This window comes from Perna viridis, chromosome 5 (assembly GCF_037379345.1).
Source record: "Perna viridis isolate PV_CMFRI_1.1 ecotype Kerala chromosome 5, ASM3737934v1, whole genome shotgun sequence".
Taxonomy (NCBI): Eukaryota; Metazoa; Mollusca; class Bivalvia; order Mytilida; family Mytilidae; genus Perna; species Perna viridis.
This window is the reverse complement of record NC_142449.1, coordinates 31,817,967-31,839,252: the sequence shown is the minus strand read 5'-3', so window position 1 is coordinate 31,839,252 and position 21,286 is coordinate 31,817,967. Positions and strand designations below refer to the sequence as shown.

Here is a 21,286-nt window from a genome sequence, read left to right as displayed (position 1 = left end):
TATTGTATATGGTAAACCTGTACCATAAGTTTTATAATCATTTTTGAACCAAACAGCATTTTAAAGTTGAAAATATACATATATGTAACATATGCTTTAAAACATATGCTTCATTATTTGCAGCATATCTTTCAATTTTACAGCATATGCAAATAAAAATACTTTTGAACCTCTTGGTACACCATACATGTATTTGCATTTGTTATATAACAAATTATTATCTCGTTGAACGACTAAGTTAATGACTTTGTGTTCCGTAATATAATTAAGGACTTACTATAATAGTTCTCGTACCAACGACTTAGTATCTCGTAATATGACGACATAGTATCTCGTTATACAATGTAACGACTAAGTTTCTCGTAATAAATACTTAGCTAACTCGCTATGACGACCATGTATCTCGTTATTAGCTCAATCTCGATGTTTATCTCGTTAGCTAACTCGATATGACGACCATGTATCTCGTTATTAGCTCAATCTCGATGTTTATCTCGTTAGGTAACTCGTTATGACGACCATGTATCTCGTTATTAGCTTCGTTATTGTCTCGTATTCCTTTCCTTTATTTTCGTATGTAAAAGAATAAACTTCAATTTTTTTTATCATTTTCATAAGCACAAAATACATGAAATGAATAATTGTGAATAGTTGTTTATTGTTTTCTTCAGGGGCGGATCGAGACACTTTGAATAGGAGGGATGCTAGCCGGGGTTCCCCAGAAAAAAAGGGTGAGCTACATAAAAAATGTATGACATTATTTGTCTTTTTTTGGTAAATTTTACGCACGAAAATGATTTTTTTCCAATATAAAGGGGGTGCAAACCCCAAGTACTCCCTCTGAATCCGCCACTTTTTTCTTTCCTCTTTTCGTTCATGACCACAAGTTGTAGATTTCTTAATTTGAATGTCAATCTCTTTGTGTACTTTGCGGCAACGAATTCGAGAATAAAAAAGTTTTTTCAACATTGTCATTTTTAACAATTTAAGAACTTGTCCCCAAAGTCGTTTGAGTACAAAAGAGAGGGTTAAATAATTTGTCTATGCAATGATTTTTATGACAGACTACTATAAAAGTCCTTGTTCTATGCACATTGTCTTTTGTTGTTTTCAGTGGAAATCTGCACAGCTTGTCACCGTCAACTTTGTAAACACGAACATAATATATAAATATTGTATTCAGCAACAGCTGGCCGTTATATATTTTTTATTTGAAAACCTATATTGTTAAACAAATGGGGGAAACATTGAATCATTTCTTCTTATGGCTGAATGCTTGAAAAAAAGTTAAAATCATGCTCGCTAATGAAGTGTTTAGCTCCTAAAAATGGTGTCATTCTTCCTTAATTTATCCACATTTAAAACAAATCACACAAACAACAACAAACACATGATATGTCTCGAGTAATGACTGAACGAATAACAGAAACGAATTACTAGTAGACCACTATCTAGTTTGATTACATTACTATGGCACTTATCATCAATCTTCGGGTGCCCCGTTCGGGTCCGGGTGTCAAAAGAATAGGCCCAAAGCAGCGCTAAGTTTGTCGTAAAAGGCGACTGAATAGTGTTCAGAACCCTGGTCGGAGGCTAGGGCGCAACTTGATTGTATGCCGCAAGTGGTGGAATGGGGCACCCCTGACATGTTACATGCTGGGGTTGTCAGGCTATAACACGGAAAACCTGACCGCAAACCATAGTGGTGCACCGTGTTGGGAAAGATACCGCATTCCTTGCACGTTAAAGAACCCTGCTATGATATTTGAGAGGAGTAGGAACCTTTGCGCTCAGCCACAGGGGGCTAAATTGCCTGAACCTACCCATCCCGCCCTTTTATCTTGTTCATCGCCTGAACATAGCTGAAATATCGCTGCTCGGGCGTTAAACCCCAACAATCAATCAATCGATCATTGCACGATAAGAACTCTTCTGTGGTATTCTGTCAGCGTAGGAACCATTGGGCCCCGCCTCAGGACAAATTGCCCGAACCTACCCACCTCTGCCTATTTCCAGTGGCAAAATTTGTCGACCCCATTATATCCTTGTGTCCCATCCCAATTTTTGATTTCATCATCATTTTATTATCATTTTGTCATCCATTTCATTTTCATCTCCTGAATACAGCTGAAATATTGCTGCTCGGGCGTTAAATCCCAACAATCAATCAATCAATCTCCACACGGTTTAAAGGACCCCCCATATTAGTCTTGGAGCAAAGAAAAAGGAAAATATGATGTATGCTTCTGAAGTAGGAAACTGTTTATGCAATGATAAAGTTGGAAACAGAATTATAAACAGGACGATATGATCACACAAGTAATAGGTAAGACCCAAGAAAGAAGCCATTGTTGTGAAAAAAAAAATAGGCCCCACGTATTGTTTTGTTTTGCTTTTTTTTGTTGTAGTATCAGAACAACCGTAGTCCTGTTAAAATATACTGTCTGGTAGTTAATTATACTAGTTCATATAATTAGAGAAGCAGAGGGTGTGTATTCACTTAACTGTGCTTTAGGTCGATGACCTTTTTGTTGGATATATGTAGTCCCGTTCGGTTTTTTACTTACATGGTTCAGTTTTGATTTTATGTCGTTAAATGTTTCCCTATCATTTGTTATACTCATCAGTTTCCAGGTGGTTTATAGTAATTATGGGGTCCGCCCGTTATCCTGTAGTGAGCTTTGGTAAACTGTTTTTGTCTTTACTAATGTGTTTCTGATATCGCATTTACCTCAATATTGTATGTTTTAATATCGAGTGTCCGCAATAAATTTAACTCCATTTCAACTCTACATATGTGAAGAGTAATCGGGGGAACTATGATTCTAGCGGTAATCAAAAGAATACTTGTATATTCCAAGGATATAGACTGACAGGGAAAACAGCTACACGCAACAAAGAACATGAAACAACTAAAATAACACGTTAAAAACAAAAGTAAACGAGCGAACCGGACTCCAATAAAACTGGGAGCATGGACTAGGTGCAGCGGTAGGGTAAGCACCAACCCGTCGAAGTATGAAATCTTTAGTGATATAATGATAAAAATAACACATTTAATCATGTAAGAACCAGTAAAGTTCCTACGTTCACATTTAATGATATAAACAATAGTAATAAACAATTTAATCAATGTAAATATCAGTAAAGCATTTTTCAAACAACAATCAATGACAAAAATACAGCGAATGGATTCGTATGGACGGTTAAAATGACCATACAGAATCAAAATGCAATGCGGAAAAGGACGGAAATTGATATGGAATTAAAAAAACAATAATACTTCACACACACACACACACACACACACACAAAATTCTAGAATTTCTATTGGAGAATCCAAATTAATTATTTCGGGATTTTTTTATATTACCATTTATTTTAAAAATATAAAGATACTATCTTCTCGTAAAATGTATTAAAATCTTACCCATCTGTATGTATAACTTATGATTACATGATTATCAATAAAAAAGACTTGTGAATGAAATGGACGGATAAAAAGATACATGTATTGAAAAAAATGTAATGTTTTCAAACTTATACTGACGGAAATGCGTAAAACTACGAAAGTCCATTTAGCTCATTTTCGTAGACCAAAAAAAATATTGGCGTAATAATGCGAAACTTTTGCGTAATAAAGCGAAACTTACGCACAAAATCGCGATACTTTTTTTATATTAAAGTATGTTTTATAATATATTATGGAAACACGCATTATGGAAACCCGAGCCATTTTTTTTTCAAAGGTCTATCATTTAGTTGGAATACACGTAGCAGTGACTTCCCTCGATGTCATGATGGTCATGAATAAACTTCTCCTTGGAAGTGAAAACATTTTGAATTTCAATATGGAGGTGGGGGGGGGGAGCTAGGTAATTTGTATGCCCCTGCTAAAAAAATGGGTAGCTAGCACTTATTGGAATTAATAAAACGAATGAAATACTTTTCTGTTGTCGTGTAAGTACTTTAGGGTCATGATTTTTTTACACCAAAGATGATTGTTACTCCTATATTCTGTTTTTGTTTTGTTTTGTTTTGTTTTGTTTATTTTTTATTTTATTTTATTTTATTTTTTTATGTTTTTTGGTTTCTTTTCCCCCATTATCATTCGAGGTATAAATGTTTCATAAAGGACTTCGTGTGACCAAACAAAACATATGTACTTCTAAATATAAATAACAAAACAGTTTCAAATCTCTCGATTTCGACACCCCAACATTAAGTAAGGAAAAGTGAAACATCTAGAGAAAAAATATGACGTCCAAGTGTAAAAGTGCAGGCGGACGTTTCGTTTTCGTCTTCTTATATATATAAATATATATACAAAACGAACGTTTCGCGTTAATTCGCGTTATTACCCCCAAAAAATAGTCTACGAAAATGACCTCATTGGGCTTTCGTATAAAACATTACAAAGAAAACCATTATGCTGTAATGAATTATGTATTTTTCTAAATAAGGACAGTTTCTAATGACTTATCTAAAATCAACCATCTGAATCATGCATAGTGTCGAAAGTTTCCTCTCTTTTCCTTTTCTTCTTCTTTCGTCGTCTTTTCCGTCTCTCTTCTTTGTTTTGGCTGTACCCTATTGGTGGTAGTGAATGCGCATGCCTACCAGGAGTTAGTGACCTTGAGGGATTGGAAATTAGGGGTTCGTTCTTGAATGTTGATGCATACAGATCAGGCGGTTTTTTGAAAGTTGATGCATAAACCTCAGGCTCTGCATTATTTGGTACTTCGATTTCGCCTTTCTCCAATTCTTGGTGCTCGGTTCTACAAAACATACAGATTGAAATGTAATGTTCTTAGTCGAACTGCAGTTTTATTTCATTTGATAAACTTAAATTAATTTATCGGTTTAATAGCGTTCGTGCTATTCGTTTTTTCTGTCTTTACTTTTTGGTTCTATTGCGTATTTTCTGAAGCAATCCTGTTTCCATTTGGCAAGTGTTGCCTTGTTTTACCTGAGTTGTTCCTCTCTTTTATCAATTTCTGTCTTTCTTATTTGTCTCAAAGAAAATAATACACCTATAATGACGATTATCATGTATATATTTAACCACTTCGTATGAGTAAATAACAACACAGTGGCAATTAATATTATACATTGTTAGACAGGAACTACTACGATGCCGAATTACTTACGGAAGAGACTTGCGAGGTTCTTGTAATTTTCAAGGCTGAAACGATCACTTCGTATATTATGCGATTTAAATTTAAAATGCATTTTAATAAAAGAGAGCTATATCTACAATGCGGTATGAATCATCATATATCATATGACGTACCCAGATAAACCTGCTCGATAATGTCGCCAGGACTTCATTTTGGCATGTTCATCAGGTCCTTCACTTCCACTGAAAACATATTGGTTAATGTTATCGATGGTATTGAAACAAAAGAGTGAATCAATAGATAATAATACGAAATTGTTCTGTAATTATACAACCAACGGAACAATACCTGGTACAAAAATAAACATACTCATATAATAAAACTTTCGTCTGAAACGTTAATTGTTGGCCTTCCAAAAAGATCATAATCGTCGCTAAAATGTTCTGTTTGAAGAAGGTAAGAGCATTGTTAGGCTTTAAAAAATCGAATTTCTACTTTAGATGTGTTTTTCACGAATTCGGAAAATCATCTATGTACATGTGCACCGACTTTCATTTTCACATTTCTCTTTGTTCAAATCGGTGTAAAAAGATACAAAAGGAATATGTAAAAAAAAATGCTTCCTAGAAGCCTCGACTGCTCATCAATAGCTGCATTTGGTAGAGCAAAACGTGTTGCGTATTAGAAAAAAAAAAAACAAGTGAAAAAAAGGTAGCGGACGCAATAAAATTTTGTTTCGTTTTACTTGCAATTTTCCACATTTCACTCAAGAAATAACACATGACACACAATTTTCAAGTTTCGTTACAGCTTTTTTGGACGCCTCTAACTTATCAGTATTTGGGGAATCGTGAAACAGAATTGCGATCAGGTGACTTGCGTTTCCTTAAAAGAGAGTCTTTAAGGTCAAACGGTAAAAAACGAAATTATACCGAATGTGTCGGAAAAATATTCAGGTGCTTCTCTATCATATAATCTAATCTTAAAATGGAAATATATTCGGTACGTAAATACTAAACTCAACACACTACGGGCCAAGTTTAGACCAAAGCTGTTTGCATTATGTATGTTTCTGTCATATTTAAACGGATAAATAAGTTACTTAATATAGCCCATGCTGGTGAACAAAACAGTCTAGAATAGGAATGATTCGTATTGCCAGTAGACCTTATAAATGAACATCAAGAAACATATGACAAATTGTTTGGCCGATACTACACTATTGTTAAGAAATATTGTCAAACCTTGGTATCAATCCAGAATCATCATTTTTATCATTAACGCGAGTAAAACGTTTTGTCTGTATGTAACCGCAGAGGGCCAAATAACACAAAGCCAGAATCATTCCAGGAATGATAGCACTAGCAGTTATTCCCAAAGTTGCACCTACAACGATAGATATGAATGATTTCGGAAGGAAGCCGAAAGCAACAGAATGTATATTTGCATCCTAACTTCCGTATACTTTACATACATAAATTATTCGATATTGAAAAAAAAACCATAACAGAACAGAACATAGATATCTAAGTGTACTTTTTAGATATTGGCATAAAACAAGAGCTAAAGGAACATGCCGATGTTGTCAGTGGAACAATTGTAACTATTGTCGGTTTTTCAAGAATAACGATTATTAAACCATGTTAAATGAAAAATTAAAGCACTATCGTCTTATTATTTAAATCTGCTCAATCATTTCGTGATTTCTACACCAGTTTTTTTTCCACTTTTAATGTAACGCTACGACACAAATATGATGACTTACTTGTATAGCGAAATGTTCATGATATTTCAATATTTAATGTTACTACATTCATATGCTTCACATATATATCTATAAATAAGGGTCCCGTACTACTATACATTATGTACTAAGTTACAGCCCTAGATTAATCCTACGAGGAGGAATGACCCGGCCAGCGAAAGCTATATTTTTATATAGCCTAGCTGGCCGAGTGGTCTAGGGCGCTGGACTTTGTGCAGGCGGTGTTGCATATAGCTTTCGCTGGCCGGGTCATTCCTCCTCGTAGGATTAATCTAGGGTTGTAACTTAGTACACGATGTATGGTAGTACGGGACAGTTCATTTTAGATGTTATTATGTAGGATAGAGGATCACATTAATGATGCATGTCACAACAAATCAATATTATACAAACGTCTCAGAATGTGACCACTCTATTCACTACACTGCTCCATTGGATCAAATTGATACAGGGAAGATATATAAACGTATAGAAAGGTCTGAAAAATTCGCAACGATGTTAGAACTGTCACATTTGCGATGCAAATTTTTGGTCGTTCCCTCCGCGGGACTCGAACTCGTACCACTGTAACATCTATGGCAACACCGCCTGCACTAAGTCCAGCGCCCTAGACCACATATACATATATATATATATATATATATATATATATATATATATATCCCCATTTTTATATAGCCCCGTGCAGGTCCGGATGTTAAAAGAATAGGCCTGCAGCAGCGCTAAGCTTGTCGTATAAGGCGACTAAATAGTGCTCAGAAACCTAGCCGGGGACTAGGCGCTCTGCCCACAGAGCAACTGGGATGCGTGCCCCAGGTGGTGGAATGGGGTACCCCTGGCACGTTACATGCTGGGGTTGTCAGGCTATAATACGGAAAACCTGACCGCAAACCATAGTGGTGCACCGTGTTGGGAAAGATGCCACGTTCCTCGCACGTTAAAGAACCCTGCTGGGGTATTCGATAGGAGTAGGAACCTTTGCGCTCCGCCACAGGGAGCTAAATTGCCCGACCTTACCCACCCCCTTTTCCAGTGGCGATCAATATTTGTCGACCCTATTATCCTTATGACCCATCCTTTTTTTTCATCTCATGTTCATTTTATCATCCATTTCATGTTCATTGTCTGAATATAGCTGAAATATTGCTGCTCGGACGTTAAACCCCAACAAACAAACCCATTTTAATATATTTTTCAGCAAAATATTTATTTCATATTTAAAATGTATGTGTACGTTGTGCATGTAAATGATTCCTTCTGTGATACTATTTTGTCGTTTCAATTTAGCTCATTATAAATAATGTTCTTGCATTCCTATGCAAAATAGGTCAAAGACAGAAATTGCCGAGTTGCCATTAAGTCGGTAAAAAGGGAGTAAAAGTATGACAGACTTGAAATTGCATTCCAATTATGGTATGAGACTTTATAATGTATTTGCGTTCCAAAAACCTACTGCCTGTCATTTGCAGTTGCTGAATATATGTTACGAAAATATTTCCCACTCCCGCCCGACACTTACCACTCTATAAACCGCATTAGCATGAGTGTATATATATTCGACTACCTTAAGGAAGTGAGAATCTGTTCATTTGAAAAAGATCAAAATGACGCTAAAGAGTGTTATAATTTTTTAATCATAAAATTGTGTGAAATCAAAACACGCATCAACTAACTGAAATAAATTTTCATATTATGGAGTACATTCCTTAGCATAGAGTTTACCTGTCATATTATTCGTGCACGTCACAACACTTATAATGCCAACAACAGCACAAGCTGTTAAAACAGACAAAAGCACTTCTGCAGTTATGACAACAATCTTTTCAGATATTCTCCACTGTTTTATGTTTCCTATAAAAAAATAATGCCAACCACAGTGAAGGATTTAGAGATTAACAAAAGGGGACACTAAGATAGTGCCCCAATTTTTATCTTAAGACATATGTGAAACAATATACATTATACATTAGTTTTGTTTATACTTCTGTTTGATATATTATTTATCGAAATATTTTCCTATCTGCGTTTGTTAGATGTGCAAATATTTATAAAAAAATATTTCATAAGTGGGTGTCGGGCCACACAACCACTCCTTGGATCTGCCTCTGAACCTATAAATACTACGACATATGTAAGTACATGTTGATTCTTTAAATAACGTAAAGAACTTTTACATGTACACTTTACAACGCATAGTAAATGTATTCGACGCATTATAATTATTATGAAGACATGTTATACAAAAGTATCTCCTAATTCAAAAATTGACTAGCATGCGGAAATGTTTGGCATTAGGTGTCCAAGACAAGTTCGTCGGAATACATCAACTGGATTAACAAATGTTTTAGAATTTTTGTGTGCTGTCTAATCTTATCTAGTTTTTATCATGTAAGTGTATTTTATTATGTTGTATACATTGTATAAGTGGATTGCCGCTGTTCTACGTTTTTTTTCCATGTCTTTGTATTCTGATTTTTCTAATTGTTCTGTTTTGATGCTTCAGTATTGTAATGACGGATGTTTTGATACTCACGAATCAAAGAGCTCTTGGTTGAAGGAAAAAGATTATACGACATGATGCATGTAATGTTAAAAATAACAATCCCAACTGCAGCAAAAACCAGCAGATAGCCAAATGTCTGTACACAAGATAATTCATCGCTACCACTTTTGGATTCTCCTACTGTTGGGTCGTTTGGCCCTTGTTCTACAGAAAAAAAACAGTGATTGAAACATGCACTTAGCAATAGCCAAGCTTATATAAATACGCATGTTTTTTTTTTTTTTTATTGAAAGACATTTTCATTTCAGCACTGCGTGTACACATGTAATATAAAACATTTTCTTGCTATCATTTCCAACTTAAATTGACAAATTCTTTAGACTGATCTCACATGACTAGTTGTGCAGTATAGTCTTAAAAACTCTTCCTTTAAAGTGTACCTCGACCGTGTTAGACATAAAAGGGCTTTCAGTTGTCTTTCAAGTTTGAACATTAGGATTTTGTTTAAAATGTGTCATCTTATTTTAGGTATTCTTCTCCATTTTATAATTAAGAATTAAGTAATAAGGAATTATTTCTTTTCTTATATGACAAATACTGTAATTTTTGTGACAAAAATTTTCCTGGGCGTAGCCAAAATGACGGCTGTTCCGTTTTACCTCCCCCGTATGGGATATATTTATGTATATTTATGTCATCGTATATGTTAAATGTGTTATTTATATAATTGATTTCAATTAGATAACCTCTCAGCCATTAGATCATCGCGTAAACGTTTTTAAATGAGTGTTTTTCGAAAGAAAAGAGACAGTGCGCAGGTGCTAAATGTGGGATTGAACCGACATATACTGTTTGACGTTATGAAGACGTCATATTGGAAGATCTTATATAGCCTCTGACATTTCATTTGAACAATCATTCAACGAATCAAAATTAATGATTTATCGTTATATACGCAATGACTCGTATGATATTTTTGGAGGATAATTTTAAAATTGCATATATAGCGAGTATTTATACCAAGTTTCCTGACCACCACACGGACTGGATCACCCTTGCCAACTCCAAGTACATTTACAGCATAACATGTGTAATATCCAGTATCATCTTCTTGTAAATTTTGAATCCTGAGTGAAGGCATTTGTCCAGTGCTGCCAGAGAAGCGGTTGTTAAATGTAAATGGCTGATATATCGCAGACGACGAATCGCTTGAGAATTGCCAATATACAGCAGAGGGTTCACTCTTTTTATCTATGCTACAACTTATTTCAGCTGTGTCTCCCACTTTGTATTGCAAATTTGTGTAAGCGCTGGTAATAACAGGCAATGCTACAACCAAGTATAGTAAATAAAGATAAATAAATAAGAAATCGATGGTAAAGGAAAACTATTGACCAAACGTTACGACCAACGTGATGACTTTTCATTCAGAATTGTCAACTCTCCTTTCATCTGTGGCAACATCCCTTCGGCACCTACGTATGGAGTGTTCATATCACAACTCATACGTTATGCCAGAGCTTGTCGAAACTACACAGACATATTGTATCGCGCTAGAACTCTAACAAATAGGCTTCTAGAACAGGGTTATGTTGCTACAAGATTGAAGTCATCACTACAGAAGTTTTATGGTCGTCATCATGAACTCGTGGATCCTTATGGTGTATCCATCAGCACCATGAAAACTGATTTATTCAACGGGTCATAGTTTTCCTTTCCTCGTTTGTCTACCCCGGACTTGACTTTTTATGAGCAACTCGGCGGGTGTTTCTAGAAAAGCAGAGGACGCTTACCCTACCGGTGCACCTGGTCCATGCTCCCAGTTTTTAGTGGAGTGCGAATTCCTCATTTACTTTTGTTACTTTGTATGTATGATTTTAGTTACTTTCTGTTCTTTGTTGTGTATGTCTGTTTTCCATGTCTGGTCTTTGTCTCTGGATTAAATTATTTTGATTACCGCTATAACCTTGGTTCCCTTGATTACTCTTAAATATAATTTGATAAAAAGACAAAATAAACAAACAAACAAAGCAAAAGTGTATTTCGTGATATATTGATACCAACATAGTAGCAAAAAAGTTTAAAAAAAGATATCTGACCCATTAAAATTTGTTCTTTCAAATTAAAATGTTCTACATTTCATTTAAGAAAATAACACATGGCATGAAATTTCAATTTTCGATACTGTTTTTTTTTTCGAACATCACTAAGTTATTAGTATTTGGCCAATCATGAAATAGAGTTGCTTTCAAGTGACCTACGTTCCCATATAAGAGCGTCTTTAAGGTCAAAGGGTATAAAGCGAAAGGTCAGTTTATATTTCAAAACACATTTCGTGAATCAAATAATGTTTTTCCTAAATACTTAACTGATGACAATAAATAGTGTAATCATGACTTTGTTACCTTTGCGGGTATGGATGTTTATATATTTTATATTAACAGTTGATGATAAGATATAATAATATTACTCCTTAGAAACGTGTACAAAAAAAACAGCAAGTACTATCTAAAAAAAATAGCCGACGCAGTTCGTTCTTTTTACTTATAATTTTCTACATTTCATTCGAGAATTAATATGGCACGCAATTTCAATTTTCGATACAGTTTTTCCGAACGCCACTAAGTTATCAGTATTTGGCCAATCGGGAACAGAGTTACGATCAGGTGACTTGCGTTTCCATGGAGGAGCGTCTTTAAGGTCAAAGGATAAAAAGCGAAACTATTTCAATATTTTCGTGTATTGATCTCTTGAATCATACCACACAGATACGGTGGCTAACTCCAAAATACAATGATTCTATGTTTTCTAATATCTAAAAAAGAGAATGAAAAATTTACCTCGGACTCTTTTGATGACATTAAGATGTATTGCTAAACTTGATCCTTTTCCAATATTATTAATTGCATGACAAATGTAGTATCCAATATCCGCAAAATCAACATTAACAATCGTAAGTGATGGATTCTTTGGTGTGCTACCCTGGTACCTTCCACTTGTGTCATTGCCAAAGAAAGTCTGAAACTGGCCAGTGACATTAATAACCCAATACACATTGAGAATGACAGCATTCGATTCAACATTACATTCGAGGATGAACATGTTACCGTTTTCAGCTGTGTATGACGGTCTACCAGCTACTACACTTGGTACATCAAAAACTAAGGAAAAAGGAAAGTCATTAACATTTATAACCAATCAGTTTACCTTGCATGGAAAGGTAATTTGTATGTAAGTCATTATTTTGATCTTGCACTATTGCAGATAAAATAGACTTTTTTTTTTATCAAAATCAAACAAGAAGTGACTGATTTATGTCAAAAACCATGAACAATTAATTTTTTCTGATATATTTACAAACCACATAATCGGTCTTTAAGAGTTACTGGTATTCGGTTGTTGCTTTAAAAAATAAAATAAATTACTAGACTGTGCAATAAAATTAACGCCTTGTAAGATATATCGTTCTTGATTTACTGTAGCTTATTAAAATGATTAAAGGATTAAAATGTTTTCTAAAATACGTTTATATAATAGAAAGGACCGTATATAGTTACCTAAAATATAGCATATGAAAACCGACGAAAACACCTTTTGGTCAATGGATTTTTCTTGAATCGCCACTATCATTAGCGGTGTCAGAATTTTACACTGGCTAGACAATTTTAGAAACATGTAGCAAAGAGTCTTGTTTTGTGTTATTTCATTGGCGACCGTTCATAAAATGTCGTAATCTCGCACATTATAAGACAATTTATACGAGATAATAGACAAAAAAGGATAATACATTTATGGAACAATTGTTAATTATTTGGAATAAAGACAGAGATTCTACATGCTTTAGCTAGCTGCAATTGCTGTTCCATATTCTAAGAACTTATCTACAATTTGTACCAAAGAGAATAAACATACCACAAAATGTTTCTGCTGACGTCTTTACTGTGCTGGTACTATTAGGGCAAACATCATCAGACGTTTTAAATTCCACTGCGTTTGTTTCTATGGTGCTATTTGCGTACCCACAGTTGACATATCCACCAACGGTAAATATTTCCTCAGCTTTGTACTCTACTGCAATCTTACAATATGCACGATCTGAACTGCTAATAAGGTTTTCTGTTATTCTAAGAGTATACTCCGAATATACCTGCAAAAATATTTAACGTTTTGTAAGGATCAGGAAAAATGGAAAAAGTTAGTAACATGCACGTCAAAACTCTACCGACCAGACAATGTAATATCAGTAAAGGATCCTTTCTCTATTTGAAAAGACCATATTTAATCTCTGCACCACTGCCTTTGCTTAGAACTGTTTTCAATAGAATGTTAGAAAAAATGATATTTTTCACAGAGTTATCTGCCCTTGAAATGTTCATTTTCAGTGCACTTCAACTCAATGCAACTCAATGCACCAACATGATATGGAAAGTCCTGTCTTTTCCCCATGATTTTGATGAAGCAAATAGTCAAATTACACCATCAAAATGACGGGTTTTTTTTCATACCATGTTTGATCCACTGCCTGATTCCTACAGAGTCTGATATTTAAGTGATGTAAAGGAATGAACTGATTAATACAGCAAACCAGAAGTTTACCTTTACTTGTTTAAATTAGATGAATGAAGATTACCGTAAATACAAAATAAGAAATGTGAAATACAAAGGACATACGAGGTAAAAGAAAAACAGGACTGAAAATATACAGAAATTAAATGACAGACACCTACTGTATCAAAACCCCGAAACTTGGATCCGATTGACAAACAAACAAACATTTTTATTGGCATTATCTAACGATCGTTAGTAGAATATGTCATCCTGTATGTCTAGGGGGAAATTGATACTTTATACCATTTGTCTGAATCAACGACAATTCCATTTTATAATTATCAAAACCCAAGTCTGTTGGGATGAAAACAATGAAAGGAAGAGGTCACAAACGTATTATGTGAAACACATTCTGATAAATTGCTCTTAGAAAAAGGTTTAGGATCAGTTCGGAATGTGATGGTCGAACATACGGACGGAAAGCTGGACGAGAGGACAATCCGCTCACTACATAACGGAGGAGGGGTGTTAATTGCATGCACAAATGCAATAGAGGAGACAATGACGTTTTTGATTAACATTCAATGGGCGTTATAATGAATATTCACATAAAGAAATAATTAATAAGATAATGCAAATTAAAGGAAGTGTAACGAAAACTAAAAATGGAAGACAGATTTGTACTCCACAATTTCTGTAAGCATAAACAAGGTGCGCTGATTAAATATATATCAGTTACTTTATTGTTTGACTGGAACGACCATACACAAATATGAATCATTGCAATAGAAATATTTAATAGAACTACCAAAAAACGGATAAATTCATTTCCTTACTTGACAAATATCAATCTCACTGAGCTGCGTAATGACTTAATAGACTTTGTGTACGAAAAACATCTTAAATAAGAAAACCAGTATATTTTTTCTATTTACTATACTGCGTTACTTACCAAACGATTGGCAGTACTAAACTGAATGTTGCTTAGGTCCATAGTTCCTACACTAAAGACATTGTTATTGCATGCGCTCATTGCTTGTTGTACAAATACGGGTTTTAAGCTGTTTAAACGTGACTCAATTCCACTCAGACAATAACTAGCGTTGAAGTTTAAACGATAAGTTGCTGTGACTATGTATGCAGTATACGGATTTATGTATTCTGAAATATAATTTTAGATATATTGATATGTAACGATTCCGTCCCAGTATAAACCAGGCATATCCTTTGATGTGGGCGGCATAGAATAAAATCAATTCCACCATCTACTTTGTTCCAAGGTATTCTTAACTCATTATGATGTTAAACAGAATAAGGATATTTCTGAACCTGTCAATGACTCAGAAAAAAATTTCCGTTTAAAAAATCAACTAGGTTAAAAACATATGGAAGTATTTTTTTGTAAAGTTTATAGTGCTTTCTATGCGTTTATTTTTATTTTTAATCATTTCATTAAAGTGAAAACCTGCGTTCATTTTGGGAAAACATGTGTTTGTCTATTATATTTGAAAGTATGATGGAAACGATTTTTTACACTTGCCACCGACTGAATTGGTCTTCCATGGCCATGGAAGCTGTCTTAAAATTCCGTACGAATTATTGATATTATTTTAAAAAGAACAATTTTATCAGTTTGAACATCTTTTCAACAATTCTGTAAGTTTTAGTAATCGTCATGAAACAAGATAACATTTGGTGACATTACAGTCAAATTTATTTTTTTAAATAGAATACTAGACTTGTAATATGCTACTAAGATGTTTTCATTTAATTTTACATAACATTTTATTTGCAAGTGTTTAATCAATTTTAAAGGTTGTCTTCTATCTTTTTTTGGAGGAAAGGGGGGGATTTGGTGAATATGGTAGAGCGAACAAAGCACCAATGAAAACGTAAAATGAAATATTTCTAATAGATGTCGTTAAAAACCAAACAAATTTTCAAATGTTTACGCACAAATATAGTAGAAACATTTGAGATAAAATTAAAAAGTCATACTAGATATATAGATAAAGCTTACCTATGCACCCTTTAGGCGGAAGTTTTGGCAACCATTCATTATTCGAACATTTGAAGTAAACAGTTGTATTACCATCTCTTGTCACGTGTTCATTGTTACACGTGACTGTGCAGAAAAGTTCAGTGCTTTCAATGCATAATGTTGCTGCATTACTTATTCTTGGGAAATATTCGTCTTTGCAAACTTCCTCTGAAATAGTAGTTCAAAGTTTATCTTACAAATTATACATTGATAAATTTTGAGATGTAAGAGTGTGTAAGGAATAAAAACCAAACTACAATATAAAAGTTTTAACTGCATAACACATTTGCATTTTTTATTTGTACATGAAAAACGAAGTTTAGAGTTTTCATACTATTTTTGTCAGAACCTAATCTAAATTAGATCTAGTCACACAATGCAGAAAGTTCTAAAATGTAATAGTTTTTTTATATTTTCATGTTTGTCCGAACTTGGAGACACAAATGCTTTGGACCTAGTCATGCATGTAATACAATGCAGAAAGTTATAAAATGTAACAGTTTTTTATATTTTCATATGTTTGTCCGAGCTTGGAGAAACTGATGCTTTGGATCTAGTCATAAATGTAACACAATGTAGAAAGTCATAAAATGTAATAGTTTTTTTTTATATATATTTTCATATGTTTGTCCGAACTTGGAGACACTAATGCTTTAAATCTAATCATAAATGTAACACAATTCAGAAAGTTATAAAATGAAATAGGTTTTTTTTATATTATCACATGTTTGTCCGAACTCGAGAAAATGATGCTTTGGATCTAGTCATGAAAGTTACACAGTTATGCAGAAAGTCATAACATGTAACCGTTTTTTTATATTTCCATACTAGTTAGTCAAACTTTTTCCTTCACCGTGCTTTATAATTACGGGGAGCTTAATTCTTTCCATATACAATTTTGAACATATTAACATATTAACAGGCCAGATATTCTTACCACCGGTGACATTTAGATAAACTGGATGACTTGAGCCAGTGCCAACAATATTAGATGCTGTACATATATACCAGCCAGCATCAGCCAATCTAACATTGTAAATGGTCAGGTTAGGTTTTTCTAAGGTTCCTCCAGTGTGCTGATTAACAGAAAGACTAGTTGTGTTAGTTTTCCACACCACAGCTATTACCTCTGGTCTACCAGATATATTACAGTGCATAGTTACATTTGCTCCGATCTCACCATGATATAAGGTTGACATCACTTCAGCACTCGGGACACCTGAAATTTTACTTTTCATTGTACAAAAATCAGAACTACATGAACAAGTTTAGGAAACCATAGCATTTACATTTACATACATCTCACTAATGATCAAAGGTTTCTATTTTCTTGAACGTTTTATATTTGGCTGAAAAATTAAAACAGCTAATAAATGTTTGACGACACTGAGTACAGAAAAAGCTAGTTAAAAATGACATATAAGATTTAGTTAACAATGCTAGTTGTCAAAAGTGGACAGAAAAATCCTCAATGAAAGGTAAATGCCACACCTCCTTCAATAATCAAACTTGTCTTTTTACTGTTACTTCCAATTTTATTTGTTCCTCTGCAAGTGTATTCCCCTTCGTCCAGATATGTAACAAATGACAGCGTCAAAGAAGGGTCCTCTAATGTCCCCCCAATGAATTTATCAAGCGTTATATCTATGACAACATCTCCTGTACTCGTTGTTTTGAACCACGTAACAGATGTTATGTTGGGAACTGCAGAAATGCTGCTCTGAAGTGTTACATTGTTCCCAAACAGTACGGAGTAAGTTGAAGGTAAATTTATTTCTGGAGGACCTGCAATACCGAAAGGTTATTAATCATTGCATTATACAATCCCTACTGGGGAAACACAATCATGTTATGCGTCATGATCCTAATGAAAACTGATTTCTAAAAATAGATAAAGCAATTAAGGAATAATTTACTTGTAGATGAAACATACATGTAATAAGGAAAGCACTACTTTTTTTGTTATTACAATGTACTAGTATCGGAGGCATCAAATTTTCTATCAAAGTTTTTAGTGGAATCCGGGTTCTTCATTTACTTTTGTTCCTATTTGTGTGTTATTTTGTCAAAGTCGTCCGCCCAACGAGTCATTGTGCATATTTTAATATATGTATAAAACACACTCACCTCCCTTAACAGATAGGGTAATAGGGGAGCCATATGATGTTCCAACGTCGTTTGTTCCTCCACAGACATATTCTCCAGATTCATTAAGATGTACATTATTTATTGTCAGACTAGGATTTTTAATGTCACCTAATATAAACTTTGAATTGGCAGTAATTCTAACAAATCCTGATGCCTTATCCGTGTATTTTTCCCATGTCGTGTTTAGCAGCGACGGGTATGAAAATATCTGACATTTTAAGGTAATACTGTCACCTGCCACAACTCCGTAAATTACCAATGGCGTTGAAACTACAGGTAGACCTAAAGAAAATTGTCAGATTCAAATAAAGTGTTTTTGTTTGGAAATAATACATCAAACATTCTCAGAACTGGTTTAAATGGTTTCTTTCGGAACATGAGTGCTTTGTGACAAACGTGTTGTTTCATGTTTAAAATGTATTCTTTGATTTTGCCTTGTTTTGAGACCGATTGGTTATATTATATATATAGGCGTATGTTCTCATTGTTTTTTTTAAGAAAAAAATCAAGAAATTACTTCTATTTTTGATTTTTGCTCGTTTTATATGTATGCATCTTATCAAAGGCCTTGAAAAAGTATTCAGGTGACAAAATCACGAGGGATAGGGATTTCAACAAGAACTTACTAGCGCTGACGTTGAAATAAATAGGTTGACTATGCGTTTCTCCTGCTAAATTGACGCCGACACAAATATACCATCCAATGTCTTCAGACGTTGCTGTAATGATTCTCAAAGATGGATTCTCAATCGATGAAAAGTACTTGTTGTTGTCTATGGTTACAACGCTGGCTCTATCAGTGGTGTTATGAAGCCATGATACATTAGTTATGGCTGGTACAGCAGCAATTGAACAGTAGAATGTGACGTTGTGTCCAAACTGTACTGTATAAAACGTGGAGGGAGTAGTCACCCGAGGTTTATCTGGCAATGAAAAAAAAGAACTTATCATTTATGGAGTACAACATACCTAAGGGATAAAACTCTGTAAAAATCAGTAAAACGTTTTATTTTGTCACATTTTTTTTTTATCAAACTCAAATCTTAGTGATCAAAAGTTTTGTTGGAAAAGCTACTATATGTTCATTTAAACAATTTACAATTTCTCAAAATTATATTTTATAGGTTTTTGACTCCTTCATCAAAGTAAAACAATGAATTAATTTTCAAGAAATTTAAACGAACAAATAAATTTTAGAGAAAATGCTAGATACCCCATTAAAAATTACTTGTAATTTAATTCTACTTAGACATGATATCAATTTATGCGAAGAGATATGGGACAAATTACATGTTCAAAGGAGTCTTTGACCGATAGGGTCGTTAACAGTTTTCATTTACTTAAACTTCAAAGAAACTAATTCGAAGGGACTTTGGAACTAATTTGTTTTAACTTAATTCAAGTAAAAATTATTCCTAATATTTATCAAGCATACCTGTGATTCTAATAGAAATTTTCACGGCAAAATAAAATTAATGCAAAGCACAAATAAGTAATTTTTAAATGTACCTCCCAACGAGTAGAAAAGATACGGTAAGTCAAACATACAAACCTCCAGTCACTTTGATAGTTGTCATGTTACTAATCTGCGTTCCAGCGAAGTTGGTTGCTGCACATTTATAGTCACCAGCTTGTTCAAAAGTTGCTTCGATTATTACCAAATCAGGGCGTGATGGTGAACTTCCGGTGAAAGAGACACCATCAATTATGACCTCATTTAAACCATCTGCTTGTATCTTTAGCCACATTACCTTTGTGACAAGCAGCTTAGACATAACGCTACATTCAAGTGTAACATTATCTCCAAGAACAACGTCATAATTCAATCTTTGGATTTTGACCTGTGGTAAATCTACAACCATGTGTATTTCAATATTATCTTTTTTACATACATATGTGAAACATTCAACAAATAGATTTCAAATATAAGAAAACATGAACACACAAATTATGTTTTGTTTCAGACCTACAAGTATATGTACAGTACATTTTCGTTATAAATTTCATAATATCAGAAAGTTTTGGTTATGACTTCTTCTTGTAAACAATTTATTGTTTAATTGTGATCTTGAATTTTGTTCTAATACTGATGATGAGAGGTTACTTCAGGAAACACGGCACATCGGAATAAACACTATACAAATAATTGTTTTTTTGTTTTGTTTTGGTATTGCCAAAGCAATATTTATTAAACATTTAGTTTGAAACGTGTTTAACATATGTACAAAATAAATACTCACCTTTTGTGGAAGTTACAACAGCTAGTGCAATATCGGGGCCGTGTCCATCGCCTGCCGAGTTGCTTGCAGAACACCTAAAACTGCCAATATCTGCATGTGATACGTCTGCTATTGACAAACCAGGATTATTTGGAGTTCCACCATAAAACCTAACTTCTCCCATAGAGATTAAAGTCTTTTCAGAGGTTCCAAATGGAGTGAATTGCCAGAAAACGTTGGTTATTAAAAGGTCAGACTTAATGTCACAACTGAATGTTATTGTGTCTCCTTCTTGAGCTGTAAATTCTGTTTGGTTTGTTTCAACTATTGGTATCTGTGATACTACAAATTATTTTAATCACAAGGTTTATTTACTAAAAAGAGCAAAATAACAAAAAAAAAAAAAAAACAAAAAAAAAACAACTATCTTTCCTTTCACAATGTATCAATATTTCAATACCTCAATAACATACATCAATTACCAGCTGAATATTTGTTTTGTTACATGCATAAGGAACAGCCTGTTGCTTAAACAAATGAAAGAAAACTTAAAGATATAACAAATTTATCCATGAACTACGTATAAGTTGTACGTAACAAACAGGTAAACATTCCCGTTTTAACCCTGTATTGAGGAAATACATAAATACTACAGCCTATTTTATCCGGGCGGTCATTAGCTACACTGGTGCAGGTATTTCAAGATTAACAAAGTTATTGAATACATAAAAATGTAGAAGGTATGCACACACTTGTAGTCGGTGAAAAAGAAAGATAGAAAGAAAGAGAGAAAAGTGAAGGAACATGTTCTTTTATATAAGAAAACACTATCTATCTACTCACTTGTAATGAAGTAATTCCTTTTACAAAACCACACATCGATCAATTTGAAAATATTTATATGAAACCTTTAACATATGTAGAGGTCTTGACCCAAAATTA

At 33.9% G+C, this 21,286-nt stretch overlaps 1 protein-coding gene across 3 annotated transcripts in view; it reads right to left on the bottom strand.

The window, feature by feature from the left end:
• Positions 1-3,055: 3,055 nt before the first annotated feature.
• LOC148617084 (hemicentin-1-like) overlaps positions 3,056-21,286 on the bottom strand; it is a 35,956-nt gene continuing 17,725 nt past the window's right edge. For all 3 annotated transcript variants that reach the window (XM_088584396.1, XM_088584395.1, XM_088584397.1), the window contains 16 exons: positions 20,366-20,686; positions 19,678-19,977; positions 18,752-19,048; positions 18,105-18,407; positions 17,469-17,762; positions 16,915-17,196; positions 15,957-16,145; positions 14,889-15,097; positions 13,301-13,535; positions 12,229-12,549; positions 10,409-10,717; positions 9,419-9,592; positions 8,608-8,736; positions 6,365-6,506; positions 5,294-5,362; positions 3,056-4,778 (listed from right to left, as the gene is read on the bottom strand). In XM_088584396.1, the coding sequence (XP_088440522.1) occupies positions 4,490-4,778; positions 5,294-5,362; positions 6,365-6,506; positions 8,608-8,736; positions 9,419-9,592; positions 10,409-10,717; positions 12,229-12,549; positions 13,301-13,535; positions 14,889-15,097; positions 15,957-16,145; positions 16,915-17,196; positions 17,469-17,762; positions 18,105-18,407; positions 18,752-19,048; positions 19,678-19,977; positions 20,366-20,686 (3,863 nt within the window). In that variant the 3' untranslated portion in view covers positions 3,056-4,489. The remainder of the gene's footprint in view (positions 4,779-5,293; positions 5,363-6,364; positions 6,507-8,607; positions 8,737-9,418; positions 9,593-10,408; positions 10,718-12,228; positions 12,550-13,300; positions 13,536-14,888; positions 15,098-15,956; positions 16,146-16,914; positions 17,197-17,468; positions 17,763-18,104; positions 18,408-18,751; positions 19,049-19,677; positions 19,978-20,365; positions 20,687-21,286) is intronic.